The following is a 23,390-nucleotide window of genomic DNA, read 5'->3' as shown; positions in this document are numbered from 1 at the left end:
CTGCATCTGTCAAATATGGAGAGGGATGGTTGGAGGAAAATGGAGATATGTTGGGACTTTGTCACGTGATGGGGAAAACCTTCTGTCGGTTAGCCAATTAGTGTGGCACGCACGCGTGCGTGCGCACACACACACACACACACAAACACACACACACACACACACACACACACACACACACACACACACACAAACACACAAACACACACACACACACATTGTTAACCCCACCCCCACAATTGACTACGGTGACCTACTCAGATCTGTGAAATCCTCTTCTAATCCAGAATCTCCTGCTCCTCCTCCACCCGCACCCGACCTGATTTCCCAACCCAGACCAGGGCTCCTCTCCTGCGCGTAGAGTCCTCTCCGAGCAATGCCGAGGAACTCGTGTCTCCTGCCTCTCCGGGGCTCCTGCTGATGTCTCCTTCGGCCTGCTGTACGCCGGCGGTGTAGGCCAGCCTCTAGCGGGCTCTGATGTGCGTGAGCGCGCACGTGCCTCACCGTGCATGGCCCTAGCTGAGGCCAGGATGTGGCATCTGCTGATCGCCCAGCTGGTGCTGTGCTGGTTTGGTTCTGCTCAAGCCTTCTGCCCTTCTCAATGCTCCTGTACGTTTCAGACCCACATCGATGGATCCACAACCAGGTACAGCCCTGCAGTACAGTTTTCACCGGACAGAATACAAGACACTCGTTCGTTCTAGAAAATTTCAGTATGAAGGTGTACAATCTCCTGTCAGACCATATGTGGTGTCTTACATAGTCATTTAGGATTTTGGACAAGATTGTACAATATATTTCTGAATGAAAAGTGTGCACACACACAGTGTGCAAGGGCTGTATCAAATTGCAAATGGTAAAAAAAAATGATATGGTAACACTTGATTTGGAAGATCAGATGTGAGATCAATTTGTAAACTCTAATTAAAGAAATTTCTGAGTTGCAGGGATTATTTTCTTAAAGCAGAGTAATTCGTTGTCATATCATTCTAAAACCTCAGAGTAAAATTTATAGTGCACACCAGATACATTTATAATGATGTGATTGTTTATTTTTTATGACCTACAAACACACAAACATCAGTGTATTCTGCTTAGCTGTGTACATAATTAGCACATCAGTGATGCTGATAATCACAGTAGCTCCTATCAAGTGACATAAACAGATTAACGTGCACAAATATCTCATATTTGCTCCCTGACATGTAGCACAGCTGAAATGTACTGATATTTACATGCTTCCCACATCATCTTAGCCTTTACCTCATACAAAACTGCATGCAAATGACACTGATCACATCAGGATTATGTGTTACATACAACTGCAAAAACATGAACTTTGAAAAAATTTGGAATATTAACAATTATAATTTCTTCAAATTATTCCGAACTGTAAGAGAAAGCAATGGTGTGTCAAAGCAATAATGATTACAAATAACTGATGTGACTAATTCTGACAGTACAGATGACAGACAAAGCAAATTACACTGATTTAGGAAAAACAAACAGATACCAGCATGTTGAAGTACAACGTAGAAGAAAGTAATAGGTCATGTATTTATAAAGTTTATCAATGAGTTTGGTTCATGTATTGCTTGGTATTCCTCCTTAACTTCTTACTGGTGGGTTGTTCAATAAAGTTATGTCAATAAAGGCTGTTTAAATCTTATTCAGTTCCTTCCTTCCTGGGTTACTAATGTGCTTTGAGCTTTGTATATATTTATACATTTAGTCTCATGTCATATTATTATTTATTCTACATTCTACTAGAGCTGGTTGGCATTACTTAATTTTTTTCCAGTTCATACCCAGTAGTGCCCCCTACAGTCTTTTGATCTTAACATATAGGGTCAGTTTCCCATATGTGGACTGAGATTAATCTGGGTCTAAATCTGGGACTAAATTGCAGGGCCAATGGTGAATCACTATTCAAAATCTTGTTGAGGAGTACACTAATCCAGCCCCTAGAGTTACTTGACTTTAACTGAAGCTTGGCTATAACATCCTCCACTCTCCCCTAGAACTGTGCTATGTAATGACCCAGACATGTCGGACGTCCCTGTCAACGTCCCGGTGGACACAGTGAAGCTGCGTGTGGAGAAGACGATGGTGCGTCATGTCCCTCCCGAGGCCTTCTACTACCTCACAGAGCTGCGATACCTGTGGATGGCCTACAACGCTGTCACCGCTGTGGATGCCCGGAGCTTCTACAACCTGAAGGCACTGCACGAGCTCCGTCTGGATGGGAACTTAATCGCCACTTTCCCTTGGGAGTCCCTCAAAGAGACACCCAGCCTCAGGACACTCGACCTGCACAATAACCGCCTGACGAGCATCCCTGCAAAAGCTGTGGCTTACCTACACAGCGTCACCTACCTGGACATCTCCAGCAACAGGCTGACCACCCTGCCCACTGACCTGGTGGACATCTGGCCCCCCTTCTCAAGCATGCTGCCCAACACCTCTCACAAATTTATACTAGGTGTGTTGGAATAATAATGATCACAATATTGATCATCTTTTTTTGTTTGTTTACATTGGATTTAAGTGATTCAGGAGTAACATTAGAAAACACATTCTGTAGTCAAATTACATTTTTTTTAATGTGCCGTATTTCTAACTGAAGTCATTTAACCGTGTCTGCACAATGTAAAGAAATCAACACGCTAGCACTCACACTGAAATTAAGTCTGCACTGTCTACTAGACGCCTGCTACGGCACGGACTGCTGGTGTCACCATAACTGATGCGTGCAGTGGTTGCTTCGTGTGTTCCCCTGTTTCTGATTGTTGTACGTAGAACGTAATGGCTGGTAAAAGCATCGAGAAATGAGAAGAAGTGTCTACAAACTTTTCCTCTTCCCAGAACCTTCGCCCTGGTCAGTCTTTCACTGTGCTGCAGGGGACCATGTCTAGTGTAGTAACCTCATATAAGGACAAGGTGGACGTTTGGCTTTACTGTATCCTGGGTCTGTGCAGCATAAAAACAGATCTTACTCATAGCAAACTATTACATCCATCAAAAGGGTCACTACACAGACAGCATTTGAATTTAAATATTTGATAAACGTTACACATTATGCAACATATTTTCCATTATTTCTAACTTAACTTTTATGGCAGCATATCTGAAAATCTGAAAAAAATAAAAATAAATCCATGCTCTGTATCTTAGAGGCTTACTCAGAGCAAGAGTATTGAAAGAAAGGCAAAACAATTTTAATTGTGACAACTACCTCAACTTTTGCACCTTTGATAACTTTGTTACAGTAGCACCAGTGTGAATGTAAACAAGGCTAAGCTATAGGCCATATTACATCTTAGAGTAAATAAATACAGGCAAATGCAGACCTGTTTAAGAGTTAAAATAGGAACGCACTACTAAACTGTACGTAGAACCACTATCCAAAAGCTCATGACAGTGAGTGATATTAGGTAGTTATGTAACTCATCCACGTCTGACAGGAGCCTGCCTGACCTATGTCTTCTCCTGAAGTGGGTCTGACCAGTAAGATGTCTGCACATAACCCGGGCTTTCTCTGTAGATGCTTCACCAGTTAAGTACGGGTTTGGCTAATAATGACGTTTCCAGCTGTGAGGGTTTGTCTAGTTTGAGTTTGAAGCACTGAGCTCAGATGTGTTCCTTTAGTGATTCTAAACATCTAGTTAAGGGAATATGTAAGTAACAGTAAAAGTCTGGCAATCTACGACATGAAATCTTGCACTTTACCTTATTTATATCTCATGCCTATATATATATTGATATCTATGTCTATGCATATCAGATGCATCAGATGCAAATACGAAGGATTTCACCTTTCACCTGTATTACACTGAAGTTTAATAGAAACTGACGGATTCCTCCATAGGATTATCACCAGGCTATCACCAGCAGCTGCCTATTCCCAGCTGTTCACAATCATCACCACGACTAATTCTGTGGAGTCAACAGACCCGGCAACCAGCCACAGGCAAACGTACGAGTGCACCATGCTAACGATGAACTGGACAAGACCATTTCTTCACAGCACGCCCCATTCTGTTATGCCATGAAGTCTTAATTTCTTGCTGAGTTGTGTGGAGAATGTAGAGCAGGAAGTTTCAGAACACAGAAGCCATGCAAGTAGGATTATGTCTAGGATTAAAAATGTATGATTATTAATTCTCTTGTTCCAGGTGCTAAAACCATCTTTGCAATCATTACATTGTGCAAAACTAATAGTTTGACATGATACTCGGCCAGAAGTAAATGAGATGATGCTTGTTCATGTTTTCTGGTGCACTGTGTTTCTGCAGTGATATTTTTAGACTTCAAAAAAAGACAAATATCCTTATGAACCTCATGTTATCAGATGCTACATCTAAACATGTCCTTCTGCTAGGGACCTTGAATCTGCCTTACTGCTTTAATTCAGAGCACAGTTCAGAACATGTGTAATCTAATAAATCTCAGATTATTTGATATTTTGTATTTGATGGCTGCAGGTCTCCAGGACAATCTGTGGTACTGTGACTGTCAGATCTCCAAGCTTATAGAGCTGTCCCAGACGGTGGACGCTGCCGTGGTCCTCATGGACCCGTATCTGCTCTGCAGCGGCCCTGCAAACCTGGCTGGCATCCTGTTCCAGAGAGCAGAGCTGGACCAGTGTGTTAAACCCTCAGTGATGACCTCAGCCACCAAGATCACATCTTCCATTGGGAGCAATGTCCTTTTGCGCTGTGATGCCACCGGTTACCCAACCCCGAGCCTCCTGTGGAGCAGGGCGGATGGATCACCTGTCAATACCACAGGTAGAGAGAGTGTCCAAGTTTCTAACTCAAAAATGTACATGCAAAAAACCTTTACTGGTGAAGAAATACTGAAGAAATTTGATCTCACTGTGATAAGTCATAGTCATGATGGTTCATCTCTTATAAAAAAGCAGACCATCATACGATGTCACAAGAGCTAGACTCTGTGTCTTTAGGGGTTTTTTAGGATGTGTCAAAGGACCCCTGTTAGGTATTGCCCTGTAGGTAGTAGGTAGTGCCCCCTGTTTGAATTCAGAGCTAAAATCTAATTAGGAGTATAAAAGACACATTATAAAAAGTATAAAACAGACACATTATAAAACAGTATAAAAGAGCATAAAGGTATGATGGGTAACATCAGTTGAAGACCATTTGTAAACCCTTAGTCTCTCCTGACCAGTTTGTTTTCATGGGACCTGACTGGATTAGCACCTGAAAAAAAATCAACACTGGTGCCTTTGAAGATTAATTCATTAAGTGTTTCGAATGAATGCAGTTACTTGATAGTAATTCCTTTGTTATCTTGAGGAACCTATGAACATTGCATTATTGAAAACCTGTGTAAGTCAGGCAGACCTCTAAGCATCAACTGAATTAAGTCATGTTGCATTTTTATCTCTATGCTGAGTGTAATTCCTTTTGATTACACTTGCATGCAGTGGTGCAGGAATCTCCAGGTGCAGGTGTTCAGTGGTCCATCCTCAGCCTGCATGGAGTCCAGGCGAGTGATGCAGGTGTTTACTGCTGCAAGGCCAGGAACGTTGCCGGACATGCAGAGGCCTTCATCACCCTGTCTGTGGCTGGGATGGAGACAACACCACCACCTCCACCAATTACCACATCCGAGAAGCCTGACGAGGGTCTGGAAGTGGTTACCGAACCTCCACCTCCTGTAACAGGGACCGTACTCCCATCATCGGCTTTTCCTGGTGTGTCCGCTTCCATGCCCCCTGTGCCGTTGCCATCACCCGCACCTGGCAGGATGAAGCCCGGCCTGGGTGGAGGTGTACAGAGGTCCCCACCTTCCCCACCTGCTGGAGACACACCTGCCAAGATTCAGCAAGGCAAGGGTCCCGCCAGCAGTGACGAAGCAAGTACGACATCAGATGGTACCTTCGTAGAGCGTATCAAAGTGGTCGAAGAGACAGGTGACACAGCGGCTGTGCTTTGGACATCCGAGGGGTTGCCCAGTGACGGACTTTTGTCTGTTGTGTACTTCCCGTACGACGCTCAGGCGATCAAACAGACGGTAGAGACGGATATAGGCCAGGGTAAACTTCTTCTTGAGAATCTTCTGCCCAACCAGGTCTACACTGTCTGCTTGGCTGCCAAGGGTGTGGAGTATAGCAAAGACCAGTGTGTGAATTTTAGCACTCTGGAGGCTACAGGGGGCCATGGGCAGGACATGTGGCTGATAATAATTAGCGGGGCTGCTTGCGCTGTGGTTCTTCCTCTCATCATGCTGCTCCTCTACAAGATCGCGTCGCTCTACTGCGAGGAAAGCAGCAGCGTCAGCAGGAACACTGGGGAACACGAAGACCTCTCTAGAGAGACATACGTGAAGTTCGAGACTCTCGCCATGAAGCCGAGGGCGATGAACGGACAGGTGAATGATATCTGGGCTCGGAGGCAGACGCAAGAATCGGAAAGGATGCTCCTATACTCGCGGTCAAGCATAGACTCTCAAATGACCTACAAGAGTGACAGCTCACGGTCTGAATACCTCTGCTAATGCCCTGTGAACCAGTGAAGAACTGCAGTGCACATCACCTGCACATCTTTATTGGGAAAATAGCTTTCTTAGCCCTGGCTGAAACTTGTACAGAATATCTCCTTACTACATCAAAGCAAAAATATGATAAAATAGGGTACAGTTTAGTTAACTACTGAGGAGGTCATAATTTGAAATGGCATGGCAGTACAGAATGTGTGTGGAGTGAAGTTTTTCTTCAGATATCTACTTCTGAGCTGTGGGCTATGAGGGGAGACAATACAATGCCTATACATAAGAGAATATGACAATATGCCTATAAGACCATGACATATCCATTTCTTTTTTTATTTAGGTTTTTAATGGATTGTTTATTTATAGCACCCAAACATGATTTATATAATTTTTACATATTTAAGTTTTCTATGATCTGCAATATGCTCAAACACCACAAATACTGCCTGCGTATTGATTATCCAATGACCGTTTTATTAGTGTTGGAACTTCGAGAAGGAATCCACTGGATTTCATGATGATTACAACACAACCAAAATGCACCGAAAGTTTAAAGAATTTATTGGAATTGGAATTCAAGGCCCTGCCAAACACCACCACCAGTACACACACACACACACACACACACACACACACACACACACACACACACACACACACACACACAGAGTGTGTTTGATGAATTAATGATAAATAAAGGCATGAAATTGTTTCATCTGTTAGGTTAAGCCTGTGCTGATTTTATCTGAGTGATTTATTGTGTCCATTAAGAGACTCCAGGAGTGACATGTGTGTTTGTGTACACAACCCTCCTCACAGGGGTTAAACTATGAGGTTAAAGTGGATAAATTCATTGAACCAGCATCTGGTGACATCTATGGGTCAGGGACCTTGAGTGGTTGTGGAATGCAGTGCGTTTGCCCCCTAGTAATAGACTCTGTAGTTTTGGTTAATATTATGTTAATTTGTCCAACTATTTAAGTTCCTCTGAATTGGAAGTTCTATGCAAAATAACTGATTCCTGTATTGTACTTTTGCACAGAAGGCGATATTCTGCACCTTAAACATTAGATTTCCATTCAAGTCCTGTTTGTAATCAAAGCAAAACAACAAAAATATTACTGTCCCTTTACTCACCAAGTACTACCTTGCAATATGTTGTAGATGATACAACTATATACTATTTTCGGTATATTTATTTGGTAGGGAGGTTTCTGTGTGTCTTGGGGGGCTGTAAACAACTGTGTGCATAAGCGTGTGTTTATTTTATATTTGTGCATAACATTTATGCTTTACACAACCTTGGATGTAATTGTGAATAAATGAATGAAGCTATATTTATATAGCACGTTTCAACGAACTTAAGGTTGCTTTACAACACACAAACCGCTTTTGCATTCAGTCATACACCAGTGAGAAGTGGCAGACAATTGCATACAACGTACTCTGAACTGGCAATCATACACACTCTCACAGCAGGACTTTATTAACTTTATTAAGGTAGTCATGACTGGGCATTCATAAACACAAACCAGGATAAATGATTAGGATAGCCAACTGACCTAACCTCCATATTTTTGGACTGTGGGAGGAACCCCATGCAAACACAGGGATAACATGGACACTGTACCCAGATAGGTTGTGTTAACCACCAAGTCTCCATGCTTCCCGAGTGTTGTGCCAGAAGAGAGTGTTATAAGGTGAATCTATCTCTCTCTCTCTCTCTCTCTCTCTCTCTCTCTCTCTCTCTCTCTCTCTCTCTCTCTCTCTCTCTCTCTCTCTCTCTCTCTCTCTCTCTCTCTCTGTCTCTCACACACACACACACACACACACACACACCCAGAGAATGAAGAATTATGAGCTAAGGCCAATTGGGTAAGTCTAAACCTTGCCGGTCTTGCCAGATGTCATGCCATCATGCTAAACTGAAGTCCAGGAGTCACTAAATGCATTCATTGTCACATGTCAAAGGCAGTATACTAATCAAAAACACATTAACTGTTGATGCAAAAACAACTTTGTTTTTAAAAAGGTTCACTCTGCTTTTGCTAAAACTAAAGCTATTTGAGATATTCAACTGCCAAGACGGTGCATCAGGCTTTGCGTTACTCAGTGCGTGCTGTGGGTTCATGTCAGAAGCTACCATTGTGATGGGGGCTGAGCGTGGCTGTTGTTTGCGACTACAGGACAGCATTCTTCCCCCGAGCTCAGACAGCAATGCCAATAACAATATGCCTGTCATTCCCAGACTAAGAGGGTCATCTGACAGAGTAAACAAAAACGCTCCAAGCATGACAAAGTGTTGGTTCTCTGCCTGCGTTATGTCGGCAGCTGTCCGACTGGTTCAGCGGGGCACATACGTTTGTTTGTGTCGGGGGACTGGGAGAGATGAAGGACCCCGTCCCACAACAAAAGACATCTAGTCTACAAAAGACATCTAGTCAAATAACCCCTCCCTCACACACACACACACAGACACACACACACATACACGCAGCGGGGGATGCAGGCTCTGAGTGGAGAAGCTTCACCATGTGTCAGATTCACCATGGGACTGTCAGGAATTTCATACTTTGCTTCCAAAACAGTTAAAACACAAAAGGACAGGCAGGAGAAAGTGGAGCTCTGTGTGTGTGTGTGTGTGTGTGTGTGTGTGTGTGTCATTGTGTGTGTGTGTGTGTGTGGCAGGCTCTGGACAGTCCTGAGTGTTCTGAGCTGGCCAGCTTGGTTTGGAGAGGCATCTGGAGTCCTCCAGCTCATGCCCACTGATACGCTGGATACTGGCTTAGTCTCATGTCTCTCTCTCTCTCTCTCTCTCTCTCTCTCTCTCTCTCTCTCTCTCTCTGTGCTGAGACCCACATGAAGGATGTGCGGTGGTCATGAATGGTCACCGTGGCGCTGTGTCCAAGGGAACGACTGATAGTGACAGCACTTAGTCACTGCAGTGGGATTATGTTTTTGGGGAGGCTAGCGGCCGTGCTGCACCTGTGCTTCTGGGTGGGGAACGGGGGGCCTGCCCAGGACTCCAGCCCTGCCAGCGCGGGGGCTTGCTGGGGATCGCACAGCATGGCAGGAGGCAACTGGAGCTGTGTGGGTGAGCGAGCTTCTCTTTGGCTTTGGGAGTGTATAGGGCTTAAGGTGTGTGGTCTTTGCCTTGGTTTGCTGTGTCATGGTAGCGTAAGAGATGATGGTGCAATATACAGCTAGTCATCACTCCTTCTAAACTACAGTAAAGTTAACATGGTGATGCTTTTGATGTAGTAAAAATAGCTATACTGGATTATACTACTATACTACTACTGTATTGGATGGTAAATACCTGATGATGGTAAATACCTTGCTTACTGACACTTATACTGTAAGTAAAATTATATAAACACAAAATACAGACTGGTTTCAATACAGATTCCTGGAAAAACACGGGTTTCAATCCAGGAAACACACTTGTTTCTTTCTCCATCAACACTAGTGGGGCATCTGATTTTCTGTTTGATTGAGAAAGTGGATTTTTAGCACGTGCTTATTGAGGGGTGAGAGCCCTCCAGACGCAGTGGGATAAGAGTTAGCATAAGAACATACGACCTGGGCTATATTCATGAACACTCTCCCTACCTTCTGACCACTAATGCTCATGATCTTGTTCAGGTTATCACACGTTCTTTAGCAGGTCCAGGTCTTTTTCCAATTCACTCATGTCACAGTTTTATTGTAGAAGGTGAGAAACATCTGTCCAAAACCTCAGATTTTCTAAGTGGGTTTGTTAATACTTTTTAGTCATAGGTATTGTCAGGTGTTATTTTCTGGTGAATGCCAAGAACAACTATAAAAGTATTCTACTTAAGTTAAGAAAAATTAACTATTCACCATGTGCCATTGTCTCACACCATTCATTAAGATAGCTAGTGCCCACAGAATGGTAGAAAACTCCCAAATGGCATGTTGTAATACGTTTTCTCCGCTCTCTGTCACTATCCTAGCAACGTAGCGTCTTTGTGGAACTCACAAGAGTAGCCCAAAGTTCAGCACAGAAAACTAGAAAGCTTCCATTATCATACTTGTTGCTGTGGAAACTGCATCTTTTCATCCACATACATCTGAGACGTCTGTGAACTTCCCACCCGTGAGGTCTAAAAAGGCAGCACACAGCCCATTTTAGCAGGACATGCTCTTTTTTGTGTGTAAAGTTCAGCTTTTACAACATATTGGCAGTCGCTAAATCATTTAACACAGTCCATTGCCTGTGTTCCATTGTATTCCTGGTAGAATCCGGTTGCTAATGGATGCCATGAACATTTCTTATAGCTAGTTGCCTGCTACTGTTACAAGGCAATGATTATCATAGACAGGCTTTCAAAGGCAACCGGGTTGCATTGAGATTGTCTTGTTGTAGGTATAAGTTCAAAAACCTGTTTAATAATGATATAGTTTTTTTAATCATTTTATCCGCTGTTTGAAACTCACAAGCTCTTCTAAAGCCAAATTCCAGTCTCTTTCACATTTAAAAAAAGTGTGAGCTTTTGGATGCTCAATCTAAACACACATTCCCACATATACATATAGTCCAAAAACAGATTCATTTTGGGCTGAGAGATTAAGGTCTCTGGAACTATAGTTTCCAGACGGCTATATATCATTAGTAAAACTTCATAAACATGGCCAATGTTTATGGTGGTTTTATTTAAACATGACCAGTGTTTATGTTGGTTTTGTAATACCAAAACATGGCCAACGTCTATATGTCACATGAATAATCACTGCAGAGAGTACATTTCAATTTAGAGTAAAATGGAATATGATATCATTGTTTTACCGTGAAAATGAAGAAATTAGAAAATGAAAGTCATTTTTCCTTGAAAACAAAGTTTATTTTTTGTATAATGGAATTTTCAACCAATTTATCCTCTTACTCAATATGATCATACAATCTGAGAGAGTATGGCATGAGGCAGACATCTCCTGTTAATGCAAATTAATATAAATATTAGTAATTGAAAGTCACCATTCCTTAGTTTCGTTTGTGTTTGGTTTGCAAAGATTTCCAGCCGTACCTCCTCGTTGGCATGGGGAACGCCATTCTCCGGATGAGCCTGGGTGGTGGTGAGCAGGAGCGGATCTTGTCGGGAGTGGGCAGTTCTGTTCTGCTGGACTTCCACTCCAGAGAGGGATGCCTGTACTGGGTCAACACACACACAGGAGTTCTGAGTCGTGCTCACCTGGGGGGGACACACAGACAGGTACAACTGAAAAACCACTAGTAAAAACATCTTATAAATATATAAAATTAAATTCAAATTTACAAAATTACTGCTAATTCATTATGGGTTTATTTTGCCATAATTACCAGCTAGCTGGATAATTTCCTACTTATTACACAGCTAATTACCAATAGCCAGACATGAATATCATTTTGCATGTATTTTATTAGCCAGTTACAAGCTTACTAAGGAGGCTTATCTATCAGAACTAGAATGATTGCCTATTACCAATCTGTCATAAGATTCAGTGGCTCTCGAAATGCTAATTGACCAATCATAGGTAAGTGTTGCTCAGAGCCATGTATTAAAATTATATTAATTGCAATTAAGATAGAATTTAAATGGAACGGTTGGTGAATGTTAGAGAACTGAATTGATGCATTAGTTCTAAATGCAATTTGCAGAACTTTAATTATGCCCCGTGGACGTCTATGGAGGTAAGGTTACTTTTTCACTGGCAATTTTTGCAAGGTGCCTAAAACCATTATAAACTTCTCTGGACACTCTTTGTTCAAACCATTTGGCTTACACTACAATTTTTACTACATCTCTGCCCTGCTCTCTCTCTCTCTCTGTGTCTCTCTCTCTGTGTGTGTGGGAGGTTGAACTTTGACCTTTGTGCTTTTGGGTGACCTCCGTAGGCATCCTGCTTCATCATCATGAACTTTCCCCAATATTTCAGTTATTGAATAACTCCATTTAGCAACTGCTGAGCATTGTCTCTCAAAAGCTCCCAGTGCTAATTTGTTATGCCTTTCCAGACACTTTTGTCACTGGGGAAAGGAATCTCAGGGCTGGCTGTTGACTGGATAGAAAACTCAGTGTTTTGGAGCATCAGGAAAAGAGGGAGGATTCAGAGAGCACAGACTGATGGGAAGAACGAAAAGACTGTTCTCCGAGACCTGTCTCAGCCCAGCAGTTTGGTGATCGACCCAAATGAGAGGTACAAAACATCTTAGAATGACCCCACGCGTCGTACTTTCACATGATAAAGAAAAACTAACAAACAAAGGCAAATAGTGTAGTATCACTTTTTGGATTTTTACACAATAAATTAAAACTGTTATGGCTGATGTCTAACACACACACAGAGAAAAACACTAAGGAAAGTCCAGCAAAATGTAAATGATTTATAATTATTATTATAAATCTGTATCTTCCAACACTGAATTTGTGATATCCCACAATTTGTGTACAAAAGTGGCAATCCCAAAGCCGCATGAGGTTAATAGCATATCCAGCTCTTCAAACTGTTAGTATATCCAACAGAAAAGCCAAAAGGTCACTCCAAGTACCCACAACAACACGTCTATTGTTTAACTCTGTTCAGCTATGTGCTCCGCGACCAAAGTGCTGATGGCAAATGTCTCAAGTCCTCATCACGCTGCCTGACTAGTGAGAGAATCAGGACCCTGTTAGCATGTTAGCATGTGGGCTGTGAGCATTGGACACGGCTCACACATACGTGCAGTCTGACCCACCGTGAGCAGGCTAAACCTTCATCTGTCATCACACGCAAATCCAAGAGCTGCCCCCTCGCTAGTTCACTCAACATCTCAGAGTCGGCCATTTTGTTCCCACTCACAACAAATGTTCCACAGCAAAATGTGTGAATCGTAATTAAATGAACCTTAAAATCTCCTCAGTATAATAATCCCGTCAGTATAATAATCCTGTCAGTATAATTAATGAGAACAGAATAAAACTGGCATTGCAGGCACATCTAATCCTCTAATCAATTTCTTTCTATTGTTTCCCATCATAGAGAGGATTCTTAACCCTTATGCTGCTGTGTGCTCTAAGGTTTCTTTACACTAAGATGAAGAATATGATTTAGTAATTATATCACTTCAGAATTCCTCGATATGCTGAATCATTTTCATTATTGTTTTGATTATTGTCCAGTATTTGATTATTGTTTGTTTGAAAGTCTCAGGTTGCCTTCTACCCACAATGCTGTGTGCTTTGATGCAGATATCTCTTCTGGTTGTCCAAGGGGGTCACGTTCAGCATCCAGCGCTCGGACGTGGTGGGGGGAGAGAGGATCACCGTGTTGAAGGTTGCGGACCGGTTGCTAGCTTTGGCCATAGACCCTGTGGACAGGAGACTGTTCTGGGTGCAGCAAGGTTTGAGAAAGCGGATTGCTATGGGCTCCTGTGACTACAACGGCAACCTTGTTAACGTTGTCAGGCAGCACTTAAGGTAATACTGCAGTGGTGTAGTCAGATGAAATAGGTTAAAATCCATCTTGCAATTTCAAAAAACACATTCCAGTGATCTTGTAAGGGCTGTGTTTTTCACACCTTCTCAGTCTTTTCTCAAGGTTGCCTATTGTTTATATTCACCAGATCGAAGTCTCTGAAGATGTCGGTTTTCCTGAACTATGTGTACATCACAGACTCTTTGTCAAAGAGTATAATGAGAGTCAACAAGTACACAGGGGGCTCTCCAGAAAAAGTCGGCTCCAGAAAGATGCTGCATGTTCCTGCCGATATCCGAGTGATTCATTCCACCATCCAGCCTGTAGTCGAAACTGGCACTCCCTCGACTCCTGGTCAGTTCGGGAATGTCACAGGCTCTATTTCCACCTCTGTCCTCGCCTCTCTGTGACAACAGAGAAAAAGGAGAGCGTGCATGATTCATGCAGAGAAAGGCTTTCATTACTGAACGTTAATTTATGACATTTAATATCGGCATAAACTAATAAGTAAATAATAATGATAATCACAGCAATCACACAGTAACAATCAGAATGCCTTACTCAGGTTATCAGTAATCAGTAACAGAATACATTTTGATGGCAACCTTCCCAACTTTGATTGTCACTGTTCTATCGAACAATTTCTGAATTCCAAATATATATATATATTTACTTTAAAGCCCACACATGTCTAAGCACAGTCCCTTTCAGATATGTTTATATAATGAAGCATTATGTATTGTTATTATCTTGTGGTGTGCATACACTGCATGTGTCGTGTTTATTGCTTGCGGTGTGTGTTCAGTGTGTGACCCTCAGACCGAGGAGTGTGTGAGTGTGTGCTCCAGTCCCAGAGGCTCTGGCCGGTGTGACTGCAAGGCAGGCTTTAGCCTCAGCAAACAGGGAGGCTACTGTGAAGGTACACTGCTCCTCCTGATGGAACTGGTGAGGTAGAGCTAAATTAGCTAAATTAGCTTGACTTTTAACAGTACGGTGAAAATGGCAGGGTAGGAGTAACTGAGTGGCTCAATAGTCTAAGTGCTAGTACTATCAAGGTGATGGCTGTTTTGATCTCAGATGATGCCAGTGCTATCCCCAGCTGGGAGTGCGAGACAGATGGCTAAAAAACAAACAAACAGGGTTATAATTAAAGAAAAAATTATTCCAGTCTCACTCTGACTTTTGCTCATTCCCCATTTTTGTCTACAGCTGTTGTGGTTCATTAGCATACCTGTTGGTCTCTCTCTCTCTCTCTCTCTCTCTCTCTGTGTTTTAGATGTAAATGAGTGTGCCCGCTGGAACCATGGCTGCTCTCTGGGCTGCCAGAATGTTCCGGGCTCCTATTTCTGTACCTGCCCCAAAGGCTACACGCTCCTGCCTGACACCAAGACCTGCCGTGGTGAGAGAGAAGCGGAAATGATTCTAATACATGTGTGATAATATGTCGATAGCACAACCATTCAAAGTACCAGAGGCTTTGGTGGGGCGTTATGGTCCTGTTGCATTGTGGTCCTGTTGCTCACCCTGTAGAGTTGCTGAAAAAATGAGTGAAAGTGAGACCGTTCTGAAACCATGAGGTAGATCTGAAAACAGATCTGAGACAGTTCTGAAACAGTGGGATAGTTCTGATAGCATGGGGCAGTTTTGAAACTGTGGGGTAGTTCTGATAGAGTGGGGCAGAGCTCAGACAGGGTATTTAGATGAGGAGAGAGGTAAGATCAGCAATAGGGAACATATGTAGTCAGCAGCTTTGCAGCACTAAGCAGGTTTAGAGCACAGCAACACCAAGGACCAACAGATTAACCACACACACAATGAGCACTACCTCATTCTCACCCCACACAGACAGGTACACCCATCTCTCTCTCTCTCTCTCTCTCTCTCTCTCTCTCTCTCTCTCTCTCTCTCTCTCTCTCTCTCTCTCTCTCTCTCTCTCTTCCCCCACATGTCTATGTCCCTCTCTCACTTTATCCCCCTACATACATCACTGGCTCTCCTTCTCTCTCTCTTTCCTCACACCCCACATGCACATGTGTATACATCTCTCTTTCTTCCCACACACATCTCTTTCTCTCCTCCTCTCTGTGCCGTTTGCCCCCCACCACACACACACACACACACACACACACACACACACACACACACACACACACGGTCATACTGTTAAATTCAGTATGGAATCTATTGTCAGTAGTGATGACTCAGTAAACTTTAGTAACTGGGAGATATCGGGTATGGGCAGATCAGAGGTGTGTGATGTGTTTCACTCAAGGTCCATGGGGCTAGGCCTGCTTCAGAGAACAAGGACACCTCCAGGTCCAAGTGTCTTCTGCTCACAGGGAATCCTCAGTCGCACTTTTACCTTTTTGGATGGGATTATGGGCAAGATTAGGGGTTTGACATCATAAATGGATTGCAGGGAATCTCCTGATAAGAAGCTTGTTTCTCCCAAACCGGCTGGCTTTGTTAAAGTGTCATCCACTGGCTCAGGTTGGCAACCATGTACACCATTAACATAATGAGTCATCACGACCCGCTCTGTTTCATCATTGCTTCTTAATACTATCTTTGCTTAGCACTGGCTGCAGCTTAGCCTTAAATAAAGAGTCCAGAGTAACTGCCCTGTGCAGATAGTTGGTTAATGTGACTGAAGAGCTCCTTGAGTAAAGTTTAGGGGCCCTGATAGATTTTCATTTTGACTTGGCTGCCTTGGCACTCAGCAACATGCAGCATTCTCTCTGGAATAAACCTATACATAGCCTGCAGGATTTTGCATTCATTCATTCATTCATTCATTCATTCAATTTTTGTTTGCTACTTTCTTTTACAAGCATCATATCATGTGCTTTTCTTTCTCAGCAGTATGCAAATAATAATACACAGAAAAAGTGCTAAAAATTACACAAGAGAAATAACATTTAGGAATTTTGATCACATTCTCATTCTAACTTTTCCAAAAGCTCGGCTAAAAAGTGTGTACCGAATCAACACACAGTCTATATTATGTATTAAAGATAAAGTTTGTTTACTAAATGTTTACAGAATGTGAACAAATTGGATGTTTATTGAATATCAAATGTGATTGTTGAATGAGTACAGTCATCATAGTTCAAATTAATAATTCAACATATTCCTGTGTGAATAAAAAAAATAAAATTATATTAATAATTTACACACATACCCTCACTGAATGATATTTTAATTACACTAATGGTAGCTGTATTTTCTAGTCAGCCAAGGCTGGAAGCAGCTCTACTCTGTTAGCAGTGCTATGAGTTGGCATAAGTATTAATGTTAGCATTAACATTAGCATACTCTATGTGCTGTGGATTAATTTAGAGATCGTTGTCTAATCTGGCTTTCAGATGGATTTGACTGTTAGGTTCTAGTTTTGACCATTCGTAGAGTATATAGATTGACTCAAAGAAGAATCTAAGTCAATCTAAACAGGGGTGTTTAAAGAGTAAGTGTATGGTTTCCGTACAGAACATATCTGGTGCCTCTCTGAGGTACTTCATCGCTTTGCAAATATGTGTTTCTCTGGATCCTCTGCTGCATGTGAAGGCCCTGATCACTAAAATGAGTTGGTGGTAGCTGGTTGTTATCAAATCCTGAATAAATGTTTCGTGTTCCCCGTGTGAGTGGGTGTGCAGAAATTGAACCATGCGTGGAGAATGGCACACTCTGTGATCACGCATGCACACACACACCAGAGGGGGATGTGTGTGTGTGTCCAGTTGGATCCACATTGCAGCCTGATGGACATTCTTGCACAGGTGTGTGTGTGTGTGGTACTGTATTGTGTCATCACTTCTGTGTGAGGGAGGGTTGGTACTAAAGCAGTATCTTTGCTCATCTCAGGTTGTCTGTCTATGGATGGAGGGGGCTGTAGTCAAGTGTGTGTGACGCTGTCACCTGGCAGGTGGGTGTGTGAGTGCCAACCTGGATACCAACTACAGCCAGATGGCAAACAATGCAAAGCCACAGGCAAGGCCAAGTACACACACACACACACACACACACACACACACACACACACACACACACACACACACACACACACTTCCAGGAATCGTGAGATTACTCTCTGCAATGTCTCAGGTCCTCCAGCTTACCTGCTGTATGCAAACACAGTGGACATCAGGAGAGTAAACACAGATGGAACTGGGGACAGGAGAGTGTTGCAGAACTCTGGAGAATCCATCCTAGCTCTGGACTACGACCCAATGCAGGATAAGGTTTGACACGCGTGTAATCACACTCACTCCAACTGGAAGGGCGCGTCATGACCGTATGTCCATGCTGTAGCTGTGAATGTGCCATTCGCCATCCAGTGGCCACAAGGTGTAATTACAATATCATCATTAGACTGGAAAGATTTCTTTGAGAATTCTGTGATTTAGTATTTGTCACACACCTTTTTCTGGTTTGTTACTCATTAATTTTAGTGTAAGGTTTTCTTCTCCAAAACTAAGGGATAGGTTATCTGGATCTGGAAATTCAACCGGAATAAAATGTCCTTGTGGTGCAGGTTTACTTTGCCAGCATTTCCCGGCATCAGATTGAGAGGGTGTCCATGGAAGGAGGATCCAGGGAGGTGCTGCTCTTTGGTGAACTGGACATGCCGGAGGGTCTGGCTGTGGACTGGATCAATCGCAAACTATACTGGACCGACACAGGGTAATATCACACACTCACACACACACACACACACACACACACATACACACACACACACACACAAACACACAAACACAGTCACTCTCACACACACACACACACACACACACACACACACACACACACACACACACACACACTCACTTATATACAGAAACAAGTGCACATACACACTCACACACACACACACACAAATGCGCACACACACACACACACACACACACATAAGGTTATCTGTTTCAGGTTGTCTTCGATTTCCCGGAGTGGTCTCGATGGTGTGGACAGGGAAGTCTTGGTTCATGAAAAGATCCTGAAACCCAGAGGCATCGCAGTCCATCCTCAGGCTCAGTAAGACTTTACAAGACTTTACTAGTGTGACAAAATACTCTAAACCAAACGCAAGTAGAGCAAGACCTCCTCAAGACTGAACGGAAAAAATAAGTGTTTTATATAATCTGGCTGGTGACAGCTGGAAACAAGTGTGTCTAATATTCCATGATCAGATGCAGATCAGAAAGGGACAACCACAGGCATGGCTACAGAAGGCGTAGCTCATTTATGCAGATGCACACTGAACCGTACAGTAGAGGTATTCCGAACTGCTGATCCAAGTCCAGTCTTGGATTATGTCATCACCGGTAGTGAAGCGAACATTTATGTAACTGGAAACTAGATTCTCACACCTGACTCTTGGGTACAGGGAAGAGTGGATCATCTCTAGGACAGCTGTCAGGGAAAGAGAACGCACCAGTGAGCTCTTCTCTGTCCCAAGCGTTCCTGTCCCCGACTCTACGTTCCCTAGCCTGCCCGAGCTGCCTCCAGAGCTCGACAAGGAACAACACACACGCATCTGTCAAGCCTTAGGGATCGAAATTGAATGGGGCAAAGAGAGCGAACAAGAGAGAGAGAGGGAGAGAGAGAGAGAGGGAGAGAGAGAGAGAGAGAGAGAGAGAGAGAGAGAGAGAGGGATTTATATAGGCCCTTTGGTATGCAACAAGTTAGCACAGGAAGAAGAAACAGGATGTCCATAATGTAAAAATAATAGGACAAAAGAAGCCTGCTTAAAAACATTCATACGTTCATACGCGTACATGACAGGTACACATCAATCTTACAGACAGCTGTTTCTATATCTCTGCTAATTACCTATAACTTACTGGTATTTATTGATTACTAGCCATAAAACCATTAAAAAGAACTGGATCATGCATGTGCATTAATAAACTTGATGTGGAAGCATTCCTCTCTTTGGCTGTCTGGAGGATGGTATTCTGGACGGACATGGGAAGCCGTCCCGCGGTGGAGCGTTCAGGACTGGACGGGACGGGACGCGAGGTGCTGGTGAGATCTGGCCTGGTGTCTCCCAGTGGCCTGTCTCTGGACTACACCTCCCAGCGACTGTACTGGTGTGACATCAGCACAGGAATCATTGAGTCAGCCAACATGGATGGGTCTGACCGACACACGCTGAGCCAGTACGAAGTAGGTGAGGCTCTACCACATACCCAGACACACACACACACACACTCTCATACACACCACGCACGCACACACAGAGACACACCCAGGTACAAACACACAAAGTTTTTTCTGCTGGTACATGTTGTACATAGAATGTTATGTCTTTGTCTTTTCTTGAGTTAAGTTTATTCAACCAAGATAAAGTTGCTAAAGAAAACCTCTAGATTCAAACACATTACATAAGCAGAAAACATGATGTAATGAACATTTCTAAAAATGTGTAAATTAGCAAAACCAATGGAACCATTCTAGGACCTTCTTGTGATGAGATGATTCAGCTCACAGAAACTGAGACACAAGCCAACTAACATGTAATGGATCCATTTATGTGCGCGTGTGTTTGGGGCCAGCGCGGCCGTTCAGTGTGTCTGTGTTCGAGGACTCGCTGTGGGTCAGTAGCTGGGATGATAATCAGATCCACCAGCTCACTAAGAGGACTGGGCATGACTCGGAGTGTTTCCGTGGTGATCCTGTGCAACCTGCTGCCCTCGTAATCGTGCATCCTCTTGCCAGACCAGGTATAAACGCACTGCCATACCAGACGCACTAGACACACTGCTCCAAGGTCACCAATCGTGAGAGCTCTGTTTTAACCATATATTGTGCAATCTTTTAAAATTGAAAGGGAGAGACAGCGCAAGGGGGGAACTGACAGAAAAAAAAGAGGGATGGAGAGATGGCGAGAGAGATAGTGGTGTTGCGTTGTTCTCCTAGGGACAGACGCTTGTCTCTATGGCAACGGGGGTTGTTCCCAACTGTGTGAGAGCACATTTGGACTGGCTCGTTGCTCCTGTCATTCACAACACATCCTATCAGCTGATGGAAGAACTTGCCTTCCCACAGACACGTCATCTTCGGGTCAGTCCAGCATTTTCCATCATGTCATCCAGCTCACATATAGTCACGTGAAAATGGAAAATGTTCATTCTGAACAATATTTTCCCTACATCATACAACAACGTTTCCTGAGACCTACTTGGCATGAGTAGATTTATGGAATAGAACACTTATGTGGAGATACAGCACACAGGCTTGGGAGTAAAAGACAGGTTCTTTTGTGGGTTTTTGTTTGGCATTCAGAGACAGGTGGTGAGGCACAGAGGCTGAGGAACGAGACTCTGAGTGATGAAGGCGTACCTCTGGCCCTGTCCACAACAGCCTCGCTCGCTGGCGAGCCGGCGCCCTTCACCGAGACCATGGTGTCAGGTACCCAGCCTGAGTAGGCGTCTCGTTCACATGGGTCCCACTGCCTCTGCAGTGAATTGAAATGCAAAGTTATGCATCATGCTAAAGGTTTTAGGTTACACGTCATACTAAATTAAAGTTACATTCTAAATTAAAAATTTTTATAAGAGGAATCCCCACTGACAATAGATGATAATGCAGGACGTATAGGGAGGATCAGGATCTGTTTCAGATCAATACGTGTGATCAGGATCTGTTTCAGAGCAGGGAGTCTGCTCCTCAGTAATGACAGGATGGTGTCTGGTGTGCTTTCTCTCTAGACCAGGATGAGTGTTCTGCTCTGAGCTGTGGCGTGAATGCACAGTGTCTGCTGGTGGAAGGAACTGCTTCTTGCCATTGTCTGCGCGGGTTCACTCATGATGGACAGCTGTGTGTGGGTAAGCACCACCTCCCATGCCTACAAAGAATAAACATTATCAGGCAGAGCGGGTCTGTGTGTGTTTTAGTTACTTTGTTCACAGTGGCTATTGATGACTGTTATTTACAGAATCTTTGAAAATTGGTGTGTTTTATGTGTGAGTGCAGAGTGATCATTGAACTAATTCATTGATTTCTGTCAAAATAGTGTACAAATACACATGATGCATCGATGGTGTGTGTGTGTGTGTGTGTGTGTGTGTGTACAGATACTGATGAATGCACAGCAGGCTTGGCTGAGTGTAATAGTCTTCGCTCTGAGTGTGTGAACACAGCAGGTGGATACTTCTGTCAGTGCAGAACAGGGTTCAGTGGAGATGAACATCACTGCATTGGTGACAGAAGACACACACACACACACAGACCACCTCTGCCACTCACAATGTGAATCTGTGAACTTCTTCCTTTCTTTGACAAGTGTTTGGGCATGTATGTATGTGTGTGTGTGTGTGTTTTCAGATATAGATGAATGTCATCTGGAGATACACAGATGTGATGTAAATGCCATATGCCTGAATACACTGGGGGAGTATGAGTGCAGGTGTAGACATGGTTACACAGTCTCTGGGTCCCGTTGCCATGGTTAGCACCTCTCTGTGCATTTCAATGATTTAGTTTAAGACCACTCATGCAAATGTCTTACTGAGTGAACAGTGGAACCAGCCTGGGACTGCAGGAACAGGGTAGTCATACTGTCCATAAATTTTTTCTCCTGGCGCAGAAGATCCAAAGGGCGCCCCCTCTAAGCCAAGCACGAGCAGTCCCCTGGATGTCACGTTTCCGTGGCGACATGATGACTCTGTGCAGAGCTGTCCATCCACTCACGATTCCTACTGCATGTATGACGGAGTGTGTTTCTACCTCCCCGAGCTGGAGTCCTACATCTGCAAGCAAGTGCTCCCACGCACACCCAAACACAGCAAAGCTTTCAGCTGCGCACCATTGCACTTAGCTCCTCAAACTACTCTGTGTGCACAATTATTGGATAAGTTGTATTTTTGAGGATTCATTTTATTTTTGAACAACTACAGTGCTCTCGGTCCATCCAAAATGTTAATAAACCTCAAACACGAATATTTAAGAAAGCAAAAGCGACTTTGGCTTTCTTAGGAGAATATCTGTGTGCATAATTTTTTTTACCAACTTTTAGTGTGCAGAATTATTATTGTGCAACTAAATGAAAAATAGAAGTTTTCCCATCTCACTTGTTTATTTTTGAGCTGTTAAAGTGAGAATAATAAACAAACAACACAAAATTTACAAATAAATATTTCTGACATTAAAAAAAAAGTCAGTTACCAACATAGCCACTCTTCTTTTCAATAACAGTCATAAGCCTTCCATTCATGGAGTCTGTCAGTTTCTTAATCTGTTGATCATCTTATTGTGCAGCAGCAACCACAGCGTTCCAGACACTGCTCAGAGGGATGTACTGTTTTCAATCACCATAAATCTCCTGTTTAAGAAGGGCCCACAAGTTCTCAATAGCGTTTATGTCAGATGAGGAAGCGGGCCATGTCATTATTCTTTCATCTTCAAGGCCTTTACTGGCTTGC

General features: G+C 43.2%; 2 protein-coding genes across 7 annotated transcripts in view; both read left to right on the top strand.

The window, feature by feature from the left end:
- The first annotated feature begins 530 nt into the window (after window positions 1-530).
- On the top strand, window positions 531-6,522 carry lrit3a (info leucine-rich repeat, immunoglobulin-like and transmembrane domains 3a). Its single transcript, XM_027014201.2, has 4 exons — window positions 531-646; window positions 2,022-2,482; window positions 4,485-4,790; window positions 5,450-6,522. The coding sequence occupies exons 1-4, from the start codon at window positions 531-533 to the stop codon at window positions 6,520-6,522; spliced, it is 1,956 nt and encodes a 651-aa protein (XP_026870002.2).
- Window positions 6,523-9,000: 2,478 nt separating this feature from the next.
- Window positions 9,001-23,390, top strand: part of egf (epidermal growth factor) — a 44,173-nt gene continuing 29,783 nt past the window's right edge. For all 6 annotated transcript variants that reach the window (XM_027014198.2, XM_027014199.2, XM_027014196.2 and 3 more), the window contains exons 1-20: window positions 9,001-9,610; window positions 11,551-11,750; window positions 12,533-12,714; window positions 13,746-13,973; window positions 14,120-14,325; window positions 14,777-14,890; window positions 15,248-15,370; window positions 17,625-17,747; window positions 17,833-17,958; window positions 18,073-18,209; window positions 18,503-18,651; window positions 18,895-18,999; window positions 19,914-20,137; window positions 20,523-20,690; window positions 20,887-21,030; window positions 21,253-21,378; window positions 21,678-21,794; window positions 22,044-22,169; window positions 22,294-22,416; window positions 22,556-22,724. In XM_027014198.2, the coding sequence (XP_026869999.2) occupies window positions 9,400-9,610; window positions 11,551-11,750; window positions 12,533-12,714; window positions 13,746-13,973; window positions 14,120-14,325; window positions 14,777-14,890; window positions 15,248-15,370; window positions 17,625-17,747; window positions 17,833-17,958; window positions 18,073-18,209; window positions 18,503-18,651; window positions 18,895-18,999; window positions 19,914-20,137; window positions 20,523-20,690; window positions 20,887-21,030; window positions 21,253-21,378; window positions 21,678-21,794; window positions 22,044-22,169; window positions 22,294-22,416; window positions 22,556-22,724 (3,101 nt within the window). In that variant the 5' untranslated portion in view covers window positions 9,001-9,399. The remainder of the gene's footprint in view (window positions 9,611-11,550; window positions 11,751-12,532; window positions 12,715-13,745; window positions 13,974-14,119; window positions 14,326-14,776; window positions 14,891-15,247; window positions 15,371-17,624; window positions 17,748-17,832; window positions 17,959-18,072; window positions 18,210-18,502; window positions 18,652-18,894; window positions 19,000-19,913; window positions 20,138-20,522; window positions 20,691-20,886; window positions 21,031-21,252; window positions 21,379-21,677; window positions 21,795-22,043; window positions 22,170-22,293; window positions 22,417-22,555; window positions 22,725-23,390) is intronic.

This window comes from Electrophorus electricus, chromosome 12, assembly GCF_013358815.1.
Source record: "Electrophorus electricus isolate fEleEle1 chromosome 12, fEleEle1.pri, whole genome shotgun sequence".
NCBI classification, from domain to species: domain Eukaryota; kingdom Metazoa; phylum Chordata; class Actinopteri; order Gymnotiformes; family Gymnotidae; genus Electrophorus; species Electrophorus electricus.
This window is presented reverse-complemented; position numbering and strand designations above follow the sequence as displayed.